Source organism: Chelonia mydas, chromosome 2, assembly GCF_015237465.2.
Source record: "Chelonia mydas isolate rCheMyd1 chromosome 2, rCheMyd1.pri.v2, whole genome shotgun sequence".
Taxonomy (NCBI): domain Eukaryota; kingdom Metazoa; phylum Chordata; order Testudines; family Cheloniidae; genus Chelonia; species Chelonia mydas.
The window spans coordinates 218,631,958-218,656,221 of NC_057850.1; the positions used below are offsets into that span (position 1 = coordinate 218,631,958).

Below are 24,264 nucleotides of genomic sequence, written 5' to 3' on the forward strand. Positions count from 1 at the left end.
CAATTACACTGGAACCCTCTTTCTGGGGGAGACAGGGCACGGGCAAGAAGAAATAGCATTTTGGGAATCAAGAAGATGGCATGAAAGCGAACGTCCAACTCCTAGTCCACCAACAAAACTAGAAACCAAGACAATCATAAATATTCAAATGAAATTTTAGAAGACTTAAGTACCTGATCCAAAGCCCACTTGAGCCAATGGGAGTCTTTGCATGGGACTTCAACAGTCTTTGGACCAGGCTCCTAAAAGAAAGGATTTATAAATCCACAGCCACAGTGATCCTGATGCAGCTTCTGAGTGGTCTGAGATTTGCATATCAAAAGGAACTGGCAGAAGACACATACACAGGAATGTGTAGCTTATAGCTGCCAATGGTAGTTATTGTTGGGGGAGAAAAAAAAAAAAGATACAGGGCAACATGAAAATAAGTTATTACAGTGTTTTCATTGCGAAACACCATGAGGTCAATCTTCAATACTTTTAGGATCTGGATGTATTATGAACATTACTGAGCCGTGACAAATATAGGGCCAATACCAACTCAGTTACATACACAAATAAGCCAGAAGAAGGGCTTACAAGAAGTCCATGGGACTACTTACACATTTAAAGTTACATGGGAGTTTAAGTACTTTGATGGATTGCTGCCAACATGAGCAAGATCTGCTCTATGCTCAGAAAACTTTAAATTTAAAGAGTAAAAACTTGGTTTCATCATAGCAACAGTAACAAGAAGAGTTCAGGTACAAAACAAAAGTGACAAATACTGCAGAATTTTTCTGCAACTTTATTTCAGGCATACATTATAATATATTTGCCTATGGAGAGACCTACCTGCACCAGAAACAGTACTAAAAGGCTTCCAGAAAAAATTAAACACGTTTCTGTTTCTGAGATACGAAATTTAATCGATGAACCAAGACGACCCACAAAATGTATTCATACGCTTTGCTGTCCTTGACTTTTCTTGGTCTTAATTCACTAGAGAAATTGATTTCATATCCCACAGAAAGCAATTATGTTTTATATAATTTTAGCAGTTTTTTCTTCAAAGGGGAGAAGTTTCCCACAGTAGTCTATATAGCTGAGCTACTGTATCCAAATGTAGAACAAGCAGTGAATCTATTGAGTATCTTATTTTTTCCCATCATTCTCAAAAGACAAAGAACGAGCAAGCTCCAAGTGTATGTACAACATGTAGCCACGAACTTGGCTGTATGCCTGTAGCAAGCAGTTTTAAAAGTGAGCTGCAAAAGAAACACTCCATTAAGATGTGTAAAGACAGATTCAAATGGATGCTTTTATCTTGAAATTTCAGGTCTCAGCTACCCTGCTTTTGCTAGAGGACATTATGGAGGGCTAGAAAGGAATACGGATACCACAGAAGGCTAAAACCTAGATAAACCTTTCCCTACTGAGCTAAGGTCTAAATAGGAGGTGCAGTATATTTTTAGGCCCCACCCTCAAACCCTTCGGTGGCTATGGTATGATCCCTACTTCATAAGCTGGTTCTCTTCCATGCAGGGATAATCTATGCTGTGGACAAAAATACAAAACACCCTTTAGTTCCATGCTGGGAACAGGAGAGGGAGTGTTTCAGCTGCTCGGGCAGAGGATGGTTCATGCTAACTAGCTTTACTGTTTCAGTGCTCTATCTCCCACATTCTAGAGCATGGACTGGAGGGTGCTTGAATAATAACTGGCCCCTTCTCTCTTTTCCCCACATCCTTGTATTTATGCTTCTTGCCCCGACCATTTTCAGTAAGGCTATATCCCTTCACGAGTGTCAGTACTATGCCCATTAGCCAGAAGATGCTGGTGGTGAGAGAATCACAAAGACCCATTTCAGAAACTGTCTTGAGATTTTCTTGGGACAGTTTAAGATTGTCAATTGCTCTGCTGCTGTTCTTTGAAGTATTAGTTCTCAAAGGAAAATATGTCATTGTTACAGGGTATATAGTTATTGCTAAAGATTGTTTTATACTCCTTAGTGAAAATTGTCAGAAAAAGGAGAAATTACATTCGGCTGTGCCACATACCTTCTTTTTATTTATATTTTAGGATAGGTAATTGATAGAAGCTGTTGTGTTGAGTCTGAAGAGGATTACTTACACTTTTTGCTGTTGTCATTCTATATTAACGGTTAATAACTGATAAGTTTTCAAGTACATAAAAAGTTGTCACAAGGAGGAGGGAGAAAAATTGATCTCATAAACCTCTGAGAATAGAACAAGAAGTAATGGGCTTAAATTGCAGCATGGGCGGTTTAGGTTGGACATTAGGAAAAACTTCCTGTCAGGGTGGTTAAGCACTGGAATAAATTGCCTAGGGAGGTTGTAGAATCTCCATCATTGGGGATTTTTAAAAGCAGGTTAGATAAACACCTGTCAGGGATGGTCTAGATAACACACAGTCCTGCCATGAGTGCAGGGGACTGAACTAGATGACCTTTCGAGGTCCCTTCCAATCCTACGATTACCTACATACACACACTTTTCTTCTGCAAAATGTCACCCAAAAATAACGAGGGGACAGATATTGACAATTATGTCACACCTACCCCTTCTGTATGCATACTGGGGACAAAAGAAAAGATTCTCATTTATTTTCCTCTCCATGAGCCTTCTCTCGCTAACACTGCAGCAATCCATATACTGATCAGCCAGACTCCCATAAAGACTTACTTAAAAAAAATATATTACTCCTGCCACGTACACACTGAATTCAACCAGAGCATGTGTAGAAACGGTCTCATTTGTACAAATGGAAACCCAGACACATAAGAAACACTGTCGAGCTGTATATGAGGCCTCCTCCACAGGTGCTATGTGCAATTTGCTTTCCTTTAAGATTTGAAAGTGCTTCATACTTAACAGGTGGATTTTGTTCCTTCCAAAATCAAGTTCTAGTTTAAGGCAAGTTATTGATAAAGCATTTTCTTCTTGCTTATGTGGATTGCATTTAAAAACAACAAGAACATCCTGTCAATTTTATTACAAACAATTCAGCCTCCTACAGACACCAGAAGCAAAGCAACAAAACGTGCCAGATTTCTGATAAAACCGAAGGACTCAGGCTACATCCATACTACAAACTAGGGAGGGGATTCTCAACTTGCACAGACATTCTTGCGCTTGCTCTCATCTGAGCTAGCACACTAAGAACAGGACAGGAGAGGCAGTAGCATGGGCAGCAGTGACATGTGCTAGCAGCCCCAGGAGCACCCAGGGGTTCAGGTAGGTTTGTGCACAGGGCAGTTAGCACATATCACTGCTGCCCACGCTACTATTTTTAGCTTTGCTAGGTCAACTGAAAGCTAGTGAGAGTATGTCTACACAGGCTGGGAATCACACCCCTAGCGCGTAGTGTAGATACAGCCCGAGCCACCATACTTACCAGCGAACAGCTGCAATTCGCTTACAGGTGATCCACGTTCTAACACTATGTGGACAGCTGTTGTGGATGGGGCCCACCTGTGCCAGAACCATGTTCTAAAAACTATCGTATCTTAGCCATGGCTCTGAGCTAGGGATTCCTTTAGTGTTCTAACAAAGCTTGACCTGCCTACACTGCCTCTACTCCAGAGCCATTTACAACACTTATTCATGGGTACAAAGCCTGAGCGAACGGGACAAAACAAATCTGGCCCCAGGGGTGCTAGAACAATTTGTACAGTGCTGAGATCCATTGAACCAAACTGTAAACCCTGTATATGACAGAAACCACTTCCAGACAGGTGTGGCAGCATATCCACCCCATACCCTACCTCCCGCACTCCTACTTCCAGCACCTATGTTTGGCCCTAAAGTCTGAACCAATGAAGTGAAAAGCACCTAGTGCTTCCTCACTCATTTATTTCAGGATCAGGCCATTAAACAGTGAGGTACCTTCCGTTCAAACCAAAAACATAACCGCTGCCTATGCCGTAGCAAGGTAATTATTATCCAAGTCCTTACACTCTGAATATAATACAGAAGAAAATACAAATAGCCAGAAACTGTAAGATTATTTCATGGAAAGGAAGAGATGCTGCTATTCATCTCCATCTATGTGGTTAGAAGGAAATGTAAAGCAATGACTTGTGATTGATTACATTACCGGCAATTTCTCACACTAATAAATCTTGTAGTCCAGGATAACATACTCTGAACCCCATTTCCACCAGAAACAAGCATCACGAATCACCAAGTGTCTGCACTTGTCTTGCAAATTAAGAGAGTCTTAAATCATATTGTATGTTTTGTGCCCCACACAATTTAACTTTGGCTCTACTGTGTTGGTGCCACCACTTGTATAAAAACTGATTGGTGAATAACTTCCTAAAGGAGGATTAATCATAGCTTCAGGTCTAACCAGAGCATACTACTTATTCAACCAATGCCAAGGACCCAACAACAGCAATGTCCTGTATGACGTGTTCCCTCAAAAGATATTCAGTTTATATCTTTTATATAAATATGTATATACTGTTTATTATAAAAACCACTAATGGCTCAGTTCTGTAAAGCATTTTCTCACTATGTAACATAATGTAATACTTCGCATAAAATATGTTTATAGAAACGAGCATTCAGCTCAAGGTCTTCCGTAAAAACACTCATCTGATAGTCATTAGGGAGGTGAAAAGATACTCAGATTATATGCATGTACACATATGCACACTAATATGATAAAGCAAAAGTTACTTTTAACATTAGCAAGAAATCTGTAGCAATTAAACATATCTGGATTAAGTAAGGTACAAAGATATTTAACTTACCTCATCAAGGCTGCTATCTTCTTTCTTCAAGGCTTTAAAATTAAAAAAAAAAAAAGAAATTATTATGTCATGCATTTCAATGAATATAAAATAATTAACTCTGGGAATAAAAAGAGAAAAATAGAGTAACCTTTTTCTGTAGTAACAGGAAAGAACAGACTGGCCTGAATAACAATTTTATAATCAAAATATGAAACTGTAAATTGAATGTAGAACTGCACAGCATGTATCTGAGAAATATTTTTCATAAATATGTAAATCAAGCTGTCCTCTCAGGTTAAGGAAAATAGGAGTCTACAAATTTTTACTTTAATTCCTATTGAGCATGAAAACACTTCAAGGAGAGTCTGACTGAACTGCAGAAAGCCATGTGTAAAGCAGACCTATCACATACACCATAATAGATTCAGTTCATATAGAACTCAACATTTCCAATACAACAGAGCATGCATTATGACCAGCATTCATTATACTCTTCTATGGTTTACATTAAGATGACAGCACAGATCTCACATACTATGATAATGTTTATTGCATGCAAATACACTATCAGCCAAAGGTGAAGTCAAGATAGGACAGAGATTTGGCGTGTGAAGCAGCAAGCCAAGGCGGAAAAAAATGGTGTGAGCAGTTTTGCAGCTCTGACAGAGGCTAATCCATTTGAAGCGTTTCATTGAGCCTACTAGATACCTGCACTGAAATGTAAATTAAGTTAATTTCTTCAATTCGCTATTGGAATTGTATCAGCCTGCAGGCTAATGGATCTATTTAATTTATGCACATATTGTGGTCAGATCATCCAGAAACTGCGTTCTGAAATGAATTAAAAACCACTACCTCCATGAGTTTGCTCTTTGGTGACTACCTTGAACAGTTAAAATGAACCAAGCCATAGTACTGCTGGATTGGAGTATTTTTACACGGGTTTATATGTTTACAGTTAGCAGCTGAATGGTGAGAATTGTAGAGGTTATGCTGCCCCAACATCTGGAACAATCCTCCTCTCCTCTTCCACTTAGTGCTCGGTTTCCTCCATAAAATCATTCCCTCAAATCATCTCCTCTTGGGTCTTGTCTACACTGGTGAAAATGTGACCCATAAATCTATCAGAGGTAGCAATGGTGGAAGCTTCAGTTTAGTTAGGGCTCAGGCATTTTACTACTATATTGTCAGACAAAACACCGCTACTGTTTTGCCTGTGCTACAGTTTCTATCATTTCTACCACGGGTGGTGAATTACCGGCCCCATTTTTCCGAATGCAAACAAGGCCCAGAGGTCTTGTCTTTTGTTTGCCTTTACATTGCAAGCTCATTGGGGCAGAGAACATGTCTTACTTACAGCCTGAAAACAACTTATCTAGTTTTTACACTAAGTAACAGTATTGGTGTTTTGCTGAGTAGTCTGGGGAGTACACTGTACTTTGTGTATCAAATGTAAATTTTATTGCAATGAAATAATGACTGAAGTAAAGACAAAAAGTTTATACACTGCAGCACTGACAACCCCACGTGTTCAAATAGCATGAACCAGGCCCCAAAAAGTCATGAGATTAGGAGAATATATACACATTTTCCATTCTTTTAATTTGATTTTGGGTTTTGAGCCTGCAGGGGGCACTTTAGTCATGTTTTGAAAAAAATCAGTGGAGAAAAACTTGACAAAATGAATCTGAATTCTCATGTAATCACAGGATTACAGGTGCTAGGGCTTCAACAAAAACACCAAATGTTACAAGTCTCATAATTGAATCATGGGCTGGCAAGCAATACGAATAACATTGGGAGAGGGCCAGAAATTAGGAATTCAGGGTGTGTGAAGGGGCTCTGGGTTGGGGGAGGAGGTTGGGGTGTGGGGTCTGTGGTGGGGCAGAGGATGAGGAGTTTGGGGTATAGTAGGGGGCTCCAGGCTGCGACAGGGGGTTGGGGCACAGGAGAGGGTGGGGGCTTTGGAAGGGAGATTGGGTGTGGGAGGGGGGTCAGGGCTGGGGTGCAGGCTTTGGGAAGGAGTTTGCAGAAGGGGGCTCCGGTGTGGGGGTTGGGGAGTGGGAGGGTGTGAGGGTGCAGGCTCCAGGTAGTGCTTACCTCAGGCAGCTCCCCAGAAGAGGCAACATGTCCCTGGGCTCCAAGGCAGACGCACGGCCAGGCAGCTCTGCGCGGTGCATGCTGCCCCCACAGCTCCCATTGGCTGGGAACTGCAACTGGCTGGGAACTGCAGAGCCAGCGCTTGGGATGGGGGCAGAACACGGAGCCCCCTGGCTGCGCCTCCACCTAGGAGGCAAGGGACATATTGCTGCTTCCGAGGAGCCGCACGGAGCTAGGAAGAGAGCCTGCCTTAGCCCCGCTGCGCTGCCAACCAGACTTTTAACAGCCCGGTCAGCAGTGCTGACTGAAGCCCTTTTCAACCAGGTGTTCCAGTTGAAAACCAGACACCTGGCAACCCTAGTTATGCTGTATTCTGGATATTTTTCTAGCTTGTTTTTACCTTTAATTGTATTTTAACTTTGACTGAAATGGATATTTAAGAATTGTTATATAGAGAAATCAAAATATGAGGATTTTCTTAGCCAGTAAAACTAAAACCCTTGACAATTCTCAGTTTGAGAATGAAATTTTAATTAACAAATAGCTATCTGACCTAGGGTTGCCAGGCATCCAGTTTTCTACCAGAACACCTGGTCGAAAAGGGATCCTAGCAGCTTCAGTCAGCGCTGCTGACTGCGCTGCTAAAAGGCCAGTTGGCAACAGAGCAGTGCTAAGGCAGGCTCCTTGCCTACCCTGGCTCTGCACAGCTCCCGGAAGTGGCGAGCACGTCCAGCTTCTAGGTGCAGGTGCAGCCACAGGGGCTCTGCATGCTGCCCCTGCCCCAAGTGCCAGATCCACATCTCCCATTGGCCAGGAACCGTGGCCAATGGGAGCCGCGGGGGCGGCGCCTGCGGGCAGAGCACCCTGGCCCCTCTGCAAAGGAACAGGACACGGCTGCTTCCAAGAGCTGCCTGAAGTAAGCGCCGCCCAGCTGGAGCCCCTACCTTGAACCCCCTGCACACCCAACCCCCTACCCCAGCCCAGAGCCCTCTCCAGCACCCTCAACCCCTCATTTCTAGCCCCACACCAGAGCCCGCACCCCCAGCTGGAACCCTCACTCCCTCCCACATCCCAACCCCCTGCCCCAGCCTAATGAGAGTGAGGGTGGGGGAGAGCGAGCGATGGAGGAAGGGGGGGATGAAGTGAGCGGGAGTGGGGCCTTGGAGAAGGGGCAGGGCAGCGGCCTGTTTGATGAAGTGAGCGGCCTCGGGGAAGCGGCAGGCCAAGGGTGTTTAGGTTTCTGCGCTTAGAAAGGTGGCAACCCTATTATAAAATGGCCACTCCAAAGGTGAATCACTAAAATGCAGATTTCATACAACAACCATATATGTTACATACAAATGATATGTTATTGCCTCATCATAATGATAACTTTTACAATAAAATGGCTCTGAAAATAAAAATGTTAATAGCTCAGATACCTAAAAGTGAATTTGTAAACTATGTGAATTCTTATCAGCTGAAGTCATAAGCTTTATATTGATTATTAAATTCCCATTAAGCAGATACACTAAATGCTCAGAACTACAACACCAACATTTTTATTTTAGTGCACGGAAAACATACAATGTTTTCTTTCATTTTTTTTCAGCTGGAAATCAGAATAGGAGCATAAAAAAAACAAATAAAATAGCACTGATTGAACAAGCCCCTTAAAATACATTTTTGGTGCTAGACTACATACACTAGCATTAGCAGATGTCTTAAGTTATTTGTTTTAAAAGAACTAGATCATAAATTTCTTCAAAATATGCCTTTAATCAATGCTTAAAGTAGCCTGAAAAATGTGTGCACAGGGGGTCTATCATAATCTGGGAATAGCAGCTTTGGTAAGAGTGCTTTAGACTAGAGCATGCCCCCGTATGCAAACTGGCTCAATGCCTTGCGATCCACCCCCCCTGCTTTAAGCACTGCCTTTAATTAATAATTTATGCATCTTACAGTTATTTCATTTTGATACATATTTAATCATCAATCCTCATATGATGTTAAAATACTAATGACACAAGGATTTGACTTGATTCTTTTAAACAACTGATTAGCATACTATATAGTCTATTAATTTAAGTGGATTCCATATTTTTCCTTATCAAACCAAGGAAATACGACTTTGTTCACAGAGGGTCAAATTAGTTTGCCAAGCCAGAGACAGCTACAAAACGGTCAACAGAAATCTGTATCTTTAAAGAAACTAAGCATTACTTAACTATTTACATTTCTTAGAATATCATGAAGAATATCACAATCTTTTGGTAAGTGTATCTGTAATAAATTTTACAACCAAGATGTCCTTTCTACTGGTAGAAGCTTTCTGATATTTCAGACTGAGCAGGCAGCGAATTCTGAACTTCTGCACTGAACAACTATTAGTTGTGCAACTGATTTAAGAATACTGAGTTCAGCCCAGAAACAGTATGCGTTTCTTTCAGTACACCACAGATCTACACTGGCCGTCAGCAGACTACAAATGACAGTTCTTGTAGGATGAAAGTTGAGGGAAGGGCAATTTGGCATTAGACATTTTTCACAACAATGAAATAGTTACTCAAGAGCGGGTACGCTAGACAGTATGGGCCAGACCACAGCTACAGAGGGTGGGAAAAGCCAGCATAGTCAGATCTATGCCACCCCGTTAACCCCCAGAGGCAGTGGCTGAAGTGCACTGTGTTGCAATGATCCCAACGCACATAATGGCTCCTGAAACTGCTCTGATTTGTGCAGGGTCTGAAGCTGTCCCTGGATGTGTCCTGAGGATCAGGGGAGCATAAAGATGGTTTTAAGGCTCCACCCCTCACCAGGTGCACCAAGTAGAGCTCCGACACACCCAAGGATCAGGATCTCTAGGTAACTACTATCACCACTAAAAATGAAATCATTTGCATTAATATACTTACATTTTTCTTCTGGGCAACAACTGATCACTGTTTAACATATTTTGCACAGTGCAAACCACCACAAAGTCATAGTACTACATCTACAACAATACAATCGAAAAACTGGAGAGGTCTTGAAGACATCCCCTCCTGCCCCCCAAGATTCAAGGGGCTCTGCTAACAGTGTTAACAGTTACGCATACTAACATGAAAAATCAGTGAATGAGGACCTCAGATTTATATACACAGTTCTTATCAACCAGGGCTGTTTGATATGACAAACTCTCTGTGATAACTGTGAATTAGGGCTTTATAGTATGAAAACTATTATGTTTGGTGACTAATTTCTGGAGTGTAGTTAGCCCTATACCACTAATATCTATTACAGAAAAAAATTTTCAGTATTATACTGATTTCCTAATAATAACTATACATTATGCTTTCACTGCTTTAGTGGGTTATGGTATGTGTAACTCCTGAGTTCAAACACAGTTTAAACATTTTATAATTTTTCACACAGTTACGCTCACTGTGCTACTACACATTTAACCCTATTATCCAAAAATACCATCCAGAGCCCATGAAGAAGCTACAGTGAAAAACAAGAAAGGGAAGACTGTTCTTTTCACCTATCAAAAGTGTTCTTTAGAATACACAAGCCATACCAGGAATTCAGCCTATGGTCGGGGAGCGGAAGGTTCCAGAATGAAAAAGAACTCAGATTAGACCAACATGAATATGGTATTAACAATTTCATCTCACCAGGAAATTGCCAGAAAAAGGTGTAAGGCCACAAACAACAAAAGCCATTAAACTAACTGTTAAGGCTCCTTCTAGAGCTGTTTTGCTTTCCTCTTGCGAGCCTCAATGTATGGGTTAAGAATGTCAGTCTTAAACTTTGAATTTCCTGGTACGTTGTTGAAATATAGAGGGGGTTTTTTGCATATGGCCATGGGTCGTACGGGAGTGACTAAGTCCAAACCCCATGCTGGTATATTAGAATGTTTTTCCTATAAATGGTATGGATTAGCAAGAAGGCCAAAATATCAGACCAGCTGTATGTGGAACAATTTCACGAGTAAGGATTATTTTAACAACAAAATTACCTAAATGCACTTCTACCCTGTGGAGCACACTGCACTACTGATATCAGAACATAACTTTTGCATCAAAAACCAGGTCAAAGAGCCCAAGGGAACCAAAAGGTCCTTTTATTTATTACTGAAAGAGAAATGGAGAGATAAGGTTGCAATACAGCATATACTCAAAAACATGGAAAAGCAGTAGGTGTAAACTCCAAAACAGATGTAATTCAAGATAAAAATGTATGGCAGTTCAAGTCACCATTACATGAAGACTTGTAACGGTGCAGCAGCAGTCAAAAAAGCGAATAGAATGTTGGGAATCATCAAGAAAGGGATAGATAATAGGACAGAAAATATCACATTGCCTCTATATAAATCCATGGTACGCCCACACCTTGAATATTGCATGCAGATGTGGCCGCCTCACCTCAAAAAAGATATATTGGAATTGGAAAAGGTTCAGAAAAGGGCAACAAAAATGATTAGGGGTATGGAACGGCTTCCGTATGAGGAGAGATGAATAAGAATGGGACTTTTCAGCTTGGAAAAGACGCGACTAAGGGGGGATATGATAGAGGTCTATAAAATCATATGTGGTATAGAGAAAGTAAATAAGGAAGTGTTATTTACTCCTTCTCATAATACAAGAACAAGGGGCCACCAAATTAAATTAATAGGTAGCAGGTTTAAAACAAACACAAGGAAGTATTTTTTCACGCAACGCACTGTCAACCTCTGGAACTCCTTGCCAGAGGGTCTTGTGAAGGCCAATATTATAATGGGGTTCAAAAGGGAGCTAGATAGGTCCATCAATGGCTATTAGCTGGGAATGGTGTCCCTAGCTTCTGTTTGCCAGAGGCTGGGATTCGGTGACAGGGCATGGATCACTTGATGATTACCTGTCTGTTCATTCATAGATATTAAGGTCAGAAGGGACCATTATGATCATCTAGTCTGACCTCCTGCACAATGCAGGACACCGAATCTCACCCACCCATCCTGCAATAAACCTCTCACCTATGTCTGAGCTATTGAAGTCCTCAAACCATGGTTTAAAGACTTCAAGGTGCAGAGAATCCTCCAGCAAGTTACCCGTGCCCCATGCTGCAGACGAAGGCGAAAATCCCCCAGGGCCTCTTCCAATCTGCCCTGGAGGAAAATTCCTTCCTGACACCAAATATGGCAATCAGCTGAACCTTGAGCATGTGAGCAAGATTCACCAGCCAGACACCCAGGAAAGAATTCTCTGTAGTAACTCAGATCCCACCCCATCTAACATCCCATCACAGGCCATTGGGCCTATTTACCATGAATAGTTAAAGATCAATTAATTACCAAAATCATGTTATCCCATCTTACCTTCTCCTCCATAAATTTATCGAGTTTAATCTTAAAGCCAGATAGATCTTTTGCCCCCACTGCGTCCCTTGGAAGGCTATTCCAAAACTTCACTCCTCTGATGGAGTCTAATTTCAAGTCTAAACTTCCCAATGACCAGTTTATATCCATTTGTTCTTGTGTCCACATTGGTACTGAGCTTAAATAATTCCTCCCCCTCTCTGGTGTTTATCCCTCTGATATATTTATAGAGAGCAAGCATATCTCCCCTCAGCCTTCTTTTGGTTAGGCTAAACAAGCCAAGCTCCTAGAGTCTCCTTTCATAAGACAAGTTTTCCATTCTTCAGATCACCCCAGTACCCCTTCTCTGTACCTGTTCCAGTTTGAATTCATCCTTCTTAAACATGGGAGACCAGAACTGCACACAATATACCAGATGAAATCTCACCAGTGCCTTGTATAACAGTACTAACACCTCCTTATCTCTACTGGAAATACCTCGCCTGATGCATCCCAAGACCGCATTAGCTTTTTTCACGGCCATATCACATTGGCAGCTGAGAGTCATCCTGTGGTCAACCAATATTCCAAGGTCCTTCTCCTCCTCCATTACTTCTAATTGATGCGTCCCCAGCTTATAACTAAAATTCTTGTTATTAATCCCTAAATGCATGACCTTACACTTCTTACTATTAAATTTCATCCTATTACTATTACTCCAGTTTACAAGGTCATCCAGATCCTCCTGTATGATATCCCGGTCCTTCTCTAAATTGGCAATACCTCCCAGCTTTGTACCATCCGCAAACTTTATTAGCACACTCCCACTTTTTGTGCCGAGGTCAGTAATAAAAAGATTAAATAAGATTGGTCCCAAAACCGATCCCTGAGGAATTCCACTGGTAACCTCCCTCCAGCCTAACAATTCACCTTTCAGTATGACCCCCTGTAGTCTCCCCTTTAACCAATTCCTTATCCACCTTTCAATTTTCATACTGATCCCCATCTTTTCCAATTTAACTAATAATTCCCCATGTGGCACCGTATCAAACGCCTTACTGAAATCTAGGTAAATTAGATCCACTGCGTTTCCTTTGTCTAAAAAAAATCTGTTACTTTCTCAAAGAAGGAGATCAGGTTGGTTTGGCACGAGCTACCTTTTGTAAAACCATGTTGTATTTTGTCCCATTTTCCATTGACCTCAATGTCCTTAACTACTTTCTCCTTCAAAATTTTTTCCAAGACCTTGCATACTACAGATGTCAAACTAACAGGCCTGTAGTTACCCGGATCACTTTTTTTTCCTTTCTTAAAAACAGGATCTATGTTAGCAATTCTCCAGTCATACGGTACAACCCCCGAGTTTACAGATTCATTAAAAATTCTTGCTAATGGGCTTGAAATTTCATGTGCCAATTGCTTTAATATTATTGGATGAAGATTATCTGGGCCCCCCGATTTAGTCCCATTAAGCTGTTTGAGTTTCGCTTCTACCTCAGATATGGTAATATCTACCTCCATATCCTCATTCCCATTTCTCATGCTACCATTATCCCTAAGATCCTCATTAAAGAATGAGGCAAACTATTTGTTTAGATATTGGGTCATGCCAAGATGATCCTTAACCTCCACTCCATCCTCAGTGTTTAGCAGTCCCACCTCTTCTTTCTTTGTTTTCTTCTTATTTATATGGCTATAGAACCTTTCACTATTGGTTTTAATTCCCTTTGGAAGGTCCAACTCTACATGACTTTTAGCCTCTCTCACTTTATTCCTACATGTTCTGACCTCAATAAGGTAGCTTTCCTTGCTGATCCCTCCCATCTTCCACTCCCTGTATGCTTTCTGCTTTTTCTTAATCACCTCTCTGAGATGCTTGCTCATCCAGCTTGGTCTACAACTCCTGCCTATGAATTTTTTCCCCTTACTTGGGATGCAGGCTTCCGATAGCTTCTGCAGCTTTGACTTGAAGTAATCCCAGACCTCCTCCGCCTTTAGGTCCATAAGTTCTTCAGTCCAATCCACTTCCCTAACTAATTTCCTTAATTTTTAAAAGTCAGCCCTTTTGAAATCAAAAACTCTCGTCGCAGATTTATTTTTGTTTATCCTTCTGTTCAGTTTGAACTGAATTAGCTCATGATCACTTGAACCAAGGTTGTCCCCTACAACCATTTCTTCTATGAGGTCCTCACTACTCACCAAAACCAAATCTAAAATGGCATCCCCTCTGGTCGGTTCAGCAACTAGTGAAGGAATCCATCAGCTGATGAAGGAATCCATCAGCTATCGCATCTAGGAAAATCTGAGCCCTATTATTATTACTAGCACTTGTCCACCAGTCTGTATCTGGGAAGTTAAAGTCTCCAATGATCACGCAGTTTCCATTAGTATTTACTTCATTAAAAACATTGAAGAGGGCTCTATCCATATCCAAATTAGATCCTGGCAGTCTATAGCACACCCCAAGCACTATCACAGGAGGAGATCTAGTAGTTTTCTTCTCCAGTGTGATTTTTGCCCAGACAGACTCTGTCTTATCCATTCCATCACTTCTTATTTCTTTACAGTCTACCTCATCATTGATATACAGTGCTACTCCACCACCTTTACCTTTATTTCTGTCTTTCCTAAACAGCACATACCCTTCAATACCTATACTCAAATCATGACTACTATTCCACCATGTTTCTGTTATCCCTATAATATCTGGTTTCATTTCCTGCACCAGTAACTCTAGTTCCTCCATTTTGTTACCTAGGCTCCTCGCAGCGATGTACAAACATCTTAATTTTTGCTGTTTCACTTCACTCACATTCTTTACCCGATTAGGCATGGACATTCTACAGCCAGCATGACCTAATAGACTGGTATCCACACTGCCCTTCCTCCTTATGTCCATTCTCCCACCCACAGCTGTATCCTTTCTTACTTCCTTTTCTTCCCTCTCAATGCTAAAATCCGGCGTGGAGATTACCTGGACATCTCCCAACCATCTCCCCAAAATTCCTCGTTTAAAGCTCTCTTAATCAGTTGTGCCAGCCTCCATCCTAGAAGTCTATTTCCCTCCCTACGCAGATGAAGTCCATCCCGAGAGAACTGTCCTCTGTCCATGAATGCCTCCCAGTGGCCATATATCCCAAAGCCCTCCTTATAGCACCACTGCCTGAGCCATCTGTTGATCATCATAATCTTGTCACACCTTTGTTGCCCTTCTCTAGGAACGGGCAGAATCCCACTAAAGATCACCTGAGCCTCGATTTTCTTCAGCGTCTTCCCCAGTCTGGCATAGTCTCCCTTGATATGTTCCAGCGAGAATCTACCGGTATCATTTGTTCCCACATGAAGGACGATCAGTGGATTCTTCCCGCTCCCTTTAGGATCCTCTTCAACCTCAGGTCCACATCCCGTATCTTAGCACCTGGTAGACAGCACATCCTTCTGTTCTCTGGATCAGCTCTGGTTACAGGCCTGTCAGTAAGAAGTCCCCGATCACATTGAACTGCCTTTTTCTGGTGATGGTGCGATTCTCTGGTCTATCCCCTGTTCCCTCTGGCTGCAAGTTCTTTCCATTCCTATTCTCCCTTGTAATCCTCTTCAACCCATCCTGTATCCTCCTGTGGCTCATATTTGGTGTAGTCTCCATTGACTCTTCCCCTTTTCCTATAGGACAAACCGCTCTTCTCTTCTTCCTTGCCCTTTCACCTTCAATGACCACCTGCTGAGCCCCTTCTTCACTTTCCAACTCTGTAAACCTCTTCTTGAGCTCTATTTCTCCCTCACTCGCCCGTCTTTTCCTCTGCCTGGTTCTCTTAGACACATGCTTCCACTGTCCATTTTCTTCACCCAGCAATCTCCCCTCAGAGTTCTTTGGTCCTGCTTCCATCTGCAAGTCTGAGCTTTTCCCTTCAGCCGCCTCATGTCTTTGCTCCATAATCTGCTCGAACCCCCTTCTAAACTCAACCAGACTTTCCACCTGTATCTCCAATCCTCAGATCTTTTCTTCCATCAGCTCTATCAGGTGGCACTTCATGCAGATGAAACTCTTTTCAGGTACCCCCTCCAGGATCATGTACATACCGCAGCTTCCACAACCAGTCATCTTCATTGTGTCTTCCACTACTTCGGTCACTCCCACTGCTGCCTCTGTATCTGTCATAGCCTGCCCAATCTAAATCCTGTTAATCTGGGAAACACAAACCAAACCAAACCACCACCACCTACAAATACCTTCTCCTCTAACAGAGCTCCTATCCAAACTCCGCTGTTTACAGCTCTGTTTGCTGGCTCCTGTGCTGCTGCAGCTGTCTGATTCCCTTTGGGGCACCTGCCGTTGGCCACTGTCAGAGGACAGGATACTGGGCTTGATGGACCTTTGGTCTGACCCAGTATGGCCATTCTTATGTTCTTAAGAGAAGACCCGAGTATTAGAGTAAGCTCAGGCAACTGCCCCACATGCTGATGCCAACCCAAAGAATCAATGTATGATAATGCACATACAAACAGTCACTGTCCTTATAATAGCCATTACTATTGCCAAAGCATTTTATTAGTAGACTTGGGTCTTTGTATATTTAATTTACTTGGACCAAGTTTTAAAAAAAAGGGTTCTAAATTTAAGCTCCTCGGTAAGGCCTGATCCAAAGCCCAATAAACTCAACTGGAGTCTTTCTACTGAATTCAGTGAACTCTGGATCAGGCTCAATGGGTTTGTCTGCACTGCATTGTTAACCTGGGCTTACAATTGCTGGACCCGGCATCTGACAGCTGTGCTAAGATGTCCATACTTCACCAAATAGACTGACAGGGGTCTACAGCCTGAGCTGCACCACACTATACAGTGACGGGGCTTGGACTCAAGTCACAGCACGTCTGCCCAATGTTCAGAAGACTCAAGTGGAAATAAATTTTTTGGAAGTTAGCCCCCTTGGGCCCTGATCTTGCAAAAGACTTCGAGTCAATGGGACTTTCTCACAATACATTAAGTTAAGCCTGTGCTTAAGTCTTTGCAGGATCAGGGCTTTATTTAAGAAGCTAACTTTAGACACCCATTTTAAAAAAAAAAAAACAAAACTTAGTCTTGGTTTTCTTAAAAAGCAAAACTTCCATGGTTATATATTTTAACTATTATCTACTTGATCAATCAGGTCCACCAAATACATAATTATGCTTTTTATTTTTTAAAAAGCATATTACTAGCTCTGGACATGTGTGATTATACAAACACTATTTTCATATGGGGATACAGGATTTATGATGCGGATGTAAATATTTTCTCCAAACTTGGAACTTAGCATTCCTCCTGGCATCGTTTTCTCCTTTATAAATATGAATGTTACAGGAAGACAAAGGAAAGGTGTTGTCTGGATTCAGATACTTTCTTCCATTTAAAAGCCTGCAGTTCTTAAATATTAGGGTTTGTAAGGAGTTGATTTGCAATACACACACCAAAAATTACGGCACCAGTATACGGTCTAGCATCCTCTTGATGTAACTGTAGTAGATTCACATCACAAGGACACTACATGCCACATTCTCTCCTACATTCAGGCCACTTCACATTGCACTACTGGCACAAAGCAACTTTAAAACTAGCAGAGCCAGCCACAATGGGATCAGACCACTGTGTGGGAATCCTCTGGTGAGACAGTGCATAATGAAGAGCATAATGGCTCTGAGCCTACCCCCATCTCCACAGTCAGGGTAAGAGGCATGACAAGGGGAATTAGGTGTGTCTGCACCCAGTGATCCGAGGTTGCCACTTAGGGCCATTGGCAAACAGCGTAATTTAGAGCAGCCAGGGGCCCACTCTTGTGCTCAGCAGCTCTGAATTATGGGAGAACAAAGACAGCTTTAATTAAGACACCTTTGCATGCCTCCCAAGCTGCTCTGCTCCCCCTTTTGGCTGCAGTCAACGACTATTCTTATGCTATTTGTGTGAACTAAAAATGAGATACTAGTTGATTTAGACACCACATCAAAAATAATCACAGAAATGTAGGACTGAAAGAGACCTTGATAGGTCATCTAGTCCAGTTCCCTGCACTGAGGCAAGACTAAATATTATCTAAACCAGTGATTCTCAAACTTATTTGATCAGGCCCCCTTTCTTTGTACTGTAGTTGTTTACACCCCTTCCCTCCCTCCCTCCTCCCCCCCCCCCCAAGTACGTATACCACCACCCAGCTCTCAAGACAGAGCAGAGAGAAGTGTCTGCTGGCCAGGCGCCCAGCTCTGAAGGCAGGGATGTGCCAGCAGCAGCTCATAAGTAAGGGAGGCAATGTGAAAAGTGATATTTGTCAATATCAATTTTCACAGCAGACTTAGTGCCCCATTGTCACCCTTGCTTCTGAGCTGCTGCTGCCACCCTGGAGGTGACAGCCAGAGCCCTGCCACCTCCAGGTGAGGGATTGGGAGGGGGCGGGGTGAGAGGAGAGCCTGAGCCTGGGTGCCGGGCTCCAGCTGTCAGCCCCTGAGCGGCAGGGCTCTGGCTAGCCTCTTCATCCCCACCTCCTGGTCACGCATGACCCTTCTGCATAAGCCCCTGCCACCCAGGGCTGATAGCCAGAACTCTTAAAAAAATAAATAAATAAAAAGCATAGAGCTCACACCTCCCTTGGAAGGCCTGCCCCATAATTTGAGAACTGCTCATCTAGACCAGGGACCAGCAAACGTTTTGGCCTACGGGCCACATCTAGGTATTGTATGGCAGGCCACGAATGCTCACAAAATTGGGAGTTGAGGTGTGTGAGAGGGTAAGGACTCTGGGATGGGGTCAGAAATGAGTTCAGGATGTGGGAGGGGGCTCCGGACTGGGGCAGGGGGTGAGGGATCCGGCTAGCGTTGGGGTGCAGGAAAGTGCTCTGGACTGGGACTGAGGGGTTTGGAGAGCAGGAGGGGGATCAGGGCTAGGGCAGGGGTGCAGGATGGATTCAGGGGTGCAGGCTCCGGGTGGCGCTTACCTCAAGCAGCTCCCGGAAGCAGCGGCATGTCCCCTCTCTGGCTCTTGTACAGAGGCGCAGCCAGGCAGCTCTGCACACTGCCCAGTCGACAGGCGCCACCTCTGCATCTCCCACCGTCTGCAGTTCCTGGCCAATGGGAGCTGCAGAGCCGGTGCTTGGGGCAGCGTACGGAGCCCCCTGGCTGCCCCTATGTGTAGGAGCCAGAGGACATGCCGCTGCTTCTGGGAGCCACGTGGAGCCATGGCACACATGGAGCAGGACGAGCCCTGGACCCTACTCCCCATCAGGAACTCGAGGGCCGGATTAAAACGTCTGAAGGGCCAGATGTGGTCCCCAGGACATAGTTTGCCCATCGCTAATCTAGACCATCCTTGATAGGCGTTTGTCTAACCTGTTCTTAAAAAACTCTAACAGAGATTCCACAACTTCCCGAGGTAATTTGTTCCAGTGCTTAACTACCCTTACAGTTAGGAACCTTTTCCTACTATCTAACCTGAAACTGCCTTGCTGCAATTTAAGCCCATTGCTTCTTGTCCTGCCCTCAGTGGTTAAGGAGAACAATTTAACAGCCTCCTCTTAAAAGCAACCTTTTACGTACTTGAAGACTGTCATCACGTCCCGCCTCAGTCTTCTTTTCTCCAGAAGAAACAAACCCATTTTTTCCACAGCTTCCTTCAGAGGTCATGTTTTCTAGACCTTTAATCATTTTTGTTGCTCTCCTTTGGACTTTCTCCAATTTGTCTACATCTTTCCTGAAGTGTGGTGTCCAGAACTGGACACAGTACTCCAGCTGAAGCCTTTTTGGGGCTGAGTAGAGCAGAATTACTACTTCTCAAGTCTTGCTTACAACACTCCTGCTAACACATCCCAGAATATTTGCTTTTTTAGCAACAGTATTACATTGTTGACTCTCATTTAGTTTGTGATCCATTTTAACCCCCAGATCCTTTTCTGCAGTACTCCTTCCAAGGCAGTCATTTCCCATTTTGTATTTGTGCATTTGATTAGTACTTTGCATTGTCCTTATTGAATTTCATCCCATTTATTTCAGACTATTTCTCCAGTTTGTCAAGACCATTTTGAATTCTAATTCTGTCCTCCAAAGCACTTGCAATCGCTCCCGATTTGGTATCATCTGCAAATTTCTAAGAGTGTTTTCTATGCCATTATGAATCATTTATGAAAATATTGAATAGAACCAGACTCAGACAGATCCCTACAGCAATGGTTCTCAAACAGGGGTACGTGTACCTCTGGGGATACTCAGAGGTCTTCTCAACTCATCTAGTTATTTGTCTAATTTTACAACAGGCCACGTAAAAGCTCTAGCAAAGTCAGTTCAAACTAAAATTTAATAGTGACAATGACTTAATTTATACTGCTCTATATATACATTGAAACGTAAGTACAATATTTATATTCCAATTGATTTATTTTATAATTATATGGTCAAAATGAGAAAGTAAGCAATTTTGCAGTACTAGTGCGCTGTGACACTTCTGTATTTTTATGTCTGATTTTGTAAGCAAGTAGTTTTTAAATGAGGTGAAACTTGGGGATACGCAAGACAAATCAGACTCTTGAAAGGAGGTACAGTAGTCTGGAAAGGTTGAGAGCCACCGCTCTACGGGACCCCCACTTGATATGCCCTTCCAGCTTGACTGTGAACTATTGATAACTACTCTCAGAGTATAGTTTTCCAACCATTTATGCACCCACCTTATAATAGGTTCGTCTAGTCTATATTTCCCTAGTTTGTTTATGAGAAGATCATATGAGACAGTATCAAAAACCTTACTAAAGTTGAGATATCTCACATCTACTGCTTCCCCCCCATGCACAAGGCTTGTTATCTTGTCAAAGAAAGCTATTAAGTTGGTTTGACATGATTTGTTCTTGACAAATTCATGCTGACTGTTAGTTGTTATCTTCTAGGTTTTTACAAACTGATTATTTACTCCACTGTCTTTCTGAATACCTAAGTTAAGCTGACAGGTCTACAATTCCCTGGGTTGTCCTTATTCCCCTTTTTGTAAAAGGGCAAATATAGTACCCTTTCCCAGTCCTCTGGGATCTCTCCTGTCCTCCACAAGCTCTCAAAGATAATCGCTAATGGTTTAGAGATCTCTTCAGCCAGTTCCTTAAGAATTCTAGGATGTATTTTATCAGGCCCTACTTACTTAAAGACATCCAATTTGCTTAAGTAATTCTTAATTTGTTCTTTCCCTATTGTAGCCTCAGATCCTACTACATTTACACTGATGTTCATTATGTCAGTTGTCCAATCACTGCTAACCTTTTTGGTGAAAACAAAAAAGGCATTCAACCCTTAGTCACTGCTGCATTTTCTGTTATTGTCTTTCCCTCCTTATTGATTAATGGACCTACCCTGTCCTTGGTCTTCTTCTTGCCTCTAATGTATTTGTAAAATGTTTTCGGCATTTATGCCCCAAGCTAGTTTAATCTCATTGTGTATCTTGGCCTTTCTAATTTTGTCCCAACGTGCTTGTGTTGTTTTTACGTATTATGCCAAAGATATAAAATGTCAATTTGAATGAAAAATATTAAAGTGCAGAGAACAATGACAAAGAATTCCAAGAAGATCAGTAAATAACAATTTTTAAGGCAAAGCAACCTGATGCCAAAAAGAAAATTAGATAGTAATGCCAGGAGATGATAAGGTCAGCATTACAAAGTATAACATGCTATCTCAACACGGTTTACATCAGCAAGAGAATGACAGGATTTAGCAGCAAGAGATGACGGACAGACTTCTTTTGTTTAGTCTCCTAACCATCACTGCTTAACTATCATCATCTGCTTTCCGACCTCATGCCTCAGCCTTAAGGGGATGTTGTCTGGTGGTGTATTTTTTAACAAACATTTTACCTGTTGGACAAACATTAAAAGTAATTTACTTTTCTACTAGATGTGCTTTTATTTTTGTCTAGATCTCTCAGTGTGGCATTGAAAGCAGACTAGTCAATTTTAATTTTATTTCTTTTCAGTCAATTCAATTGCAGGCTCATGCTGTAGCATCTGAGTTTCAGAAGGTACTGAGAAATCTTTGTTAGTTTTCAAACATTATCTATAGGAACACTATCTACAGAACACTGCTAGTTTTTTTCAGTTTTGTAAAACACAATGCATAGCAGCTTTGTAAAGCTCAATGGTACTTGATAAGTAGTTAGACGGGCAGAAAGAATCTTTACTTATAAGACACTAAACTGAAATTGGGCTTATCAGGCAAACTCCATCCCAAATTACTTTGCAGAGCTAAATAATATATTTACAGAGATAACAAAATTAAAGCAAAGGGAGAGAAAAATTAGGAGACAGAGGCCTGAGAAAAAAGATGGCATGAGGTAGGCTGAGGCAAGGAGGTACAAGAAAGCTAACACATAACTAAATCTGATCCTCTAGGCGTAAGAAAGTAATTCTACCAGTTCCATACCTCTTCCTTTTGTCACCTGTGTTACAAGACATTCTCAGTATACTGTAGGGAAACAGACAAGTGATGCCAATGGCCTGTACTGACCCCACAAGCCCCTTCCAGCTCTGCTCACTTATTAGTCAGATCTCTCTCTCTCCTTGTAGGCAGTGTAGTTCTAGCCCTGTTGGTCCCAGGATGTTAGAAAAACCAAGGTGGGCAATATATTTTATTGGACCAACAGAAGAACTCTGTGTAGCTCCAAAGCTTGTCTCTTCCACCAACAGAAGTTGAGCCCATTAAAGATATTAGCTCAACCACCTTGTCCCTCTCTACATCCCTCTAGTTAGTTTCATTACAAAAGGAGGGGCTGGAGTATACAGCCCTGACTCTTTAGGGATGAAGGGCCAAGTCCTGTAGCCCCCAAGTAGGCTAAGCTCCTTGGGATGTGATCGCCCCCCCCTCCAGAGGTCTCCTGCCAAGCGGACGGTTCCCCGTGGGCGTGGGCTACACGCGTGGATGCCAGGATGCCCCCCCGAGGCGCCGGGACAGGCGGCCGCAGGGGGCAGAGCGGAGGCGGCGGCCGGGGACCCGACTCACCTATTCGGCTGAAACTCTCCGACAAAGTTCTCCGCAACTTTTTCATCCTGCTGCTTTTCTCGGCGGACTGCGCGTCCAGCATGGCACAGCTCGGCGGCGCCGGCCCAGCGCGGGGGGAGGGAGGAGCCCGATCGCCCGCCGCCCCCCGGCTCCCCTCTCCGCGGGACCCCCTTCTCCCCCGCCGCCGCCGCCGCCGCTCACACCGCCGGGGAGGGAGCGCGCCGCGGTGCCCAGGGCAGGCTCATCGCCTCCCGTCGGGGCTCCGGAGCCAGCCCGGGCGGGGCGCAGCCGGGGAGGGCAGCTCGGAGCGGCGGGGGTGCCCCGAGGCGCGCGGGAGAAGGGGGCAGCCCTGGCCGGGTGCCGCCGGCTGCTCGGACCCGCCCCGGTTAGCGCAGCAGCAGCGGCCGCGTCCCAGCCAGCTCCGAGCCGGGCGGCAACTCCAGCAGCCTCCGCTGCGCCGCCCTCCCCTCCCCGGCCTGCCCGCCCCGCGCTCCCGCCCCCGCCCCGGCGCGCCTCGCTGATTGGCCGAGGGAGCCCGGCCGGGAGAGCGCGGTGGCGGTGGCCTTCGGGGGCGAGGGCTGGCCGGCAGGGGCGGGGCTGCATACGGGGGGCTGGGGACCAGGCTGCTGGGTGCGGGGGGGTTGGTGGGAAAGGCGGTGTGGGGGGGGGGGAGGTTCAGGCTGTTAGGGGGTCCGGGGGGGGGCGCGTTGGTGGGACCAGGCTGATGGATGCGGGGCCTGAGGTTCAGTCTGCTGGGTCCGGAGGGGGGGTTGGTGGGACCGGGCTGCTGGGTGTGGGGGAGGGGATTTGGTGGGACAGGCTGCGGGTTGGGGGCTGCCGGGCCCAGGGGGTGGGGGTCGGGGTCGGTGGGTCCAGGCCGCTGGAGTCATTGTGGACAGTTCTCTGAACTCATCCACTCAATGTGCAGCGGCAGTCAAAAAAGAGCGAACAGAATGTTGGGAATCATCAAGGAAGGGATAGATAATAGGACAGAAAATATCGTATTGCCTCTATATAAATCCATGGTACGCCCCCATCTTGAGTACTGCGTGCAGATGTGGTCGGCCCATCTCAAAAAAGATATATTGGAATTGGAAAAGGTTCAGAAAAGGGCAACAAAAATGATTAGGGGTATGGA

At 43.8% G+C, this 24,264-nt stretch overlaps 1 protein-coding gene across 1 annotated transcript in view; it reads right to left on the bottom strand.

Annotated features, from left to right (window-relative positions):
• Window positions 1-23,571, bottom strand: part of CDK14 (cyclin dependent kinase 14) — a 505,722-nt gene extending 482,151 nt beyond the window's left edge. Inside the window, exons 1-2 of the mRNA XM_037890727.2 lie at window positions 23,127-23,571; window positions 4,760-4,791 (exon numbers count right to left, since the gene is read on the bottom strand). Of these exons, the coding sequence (XP_037746655.1) occupies window positions 4,760-4,791; window positions 23,127-23,208 (114 nt within the window). The 5' untranslated portion in view covers window positions 23,209-23,571. The remainder of the gene's footprint in view (window positions 1-4,759; window positions 4,792-23,126) is intronic.
• Window positions 23,572-24,264: the final 693 nt, after the last annotated feature.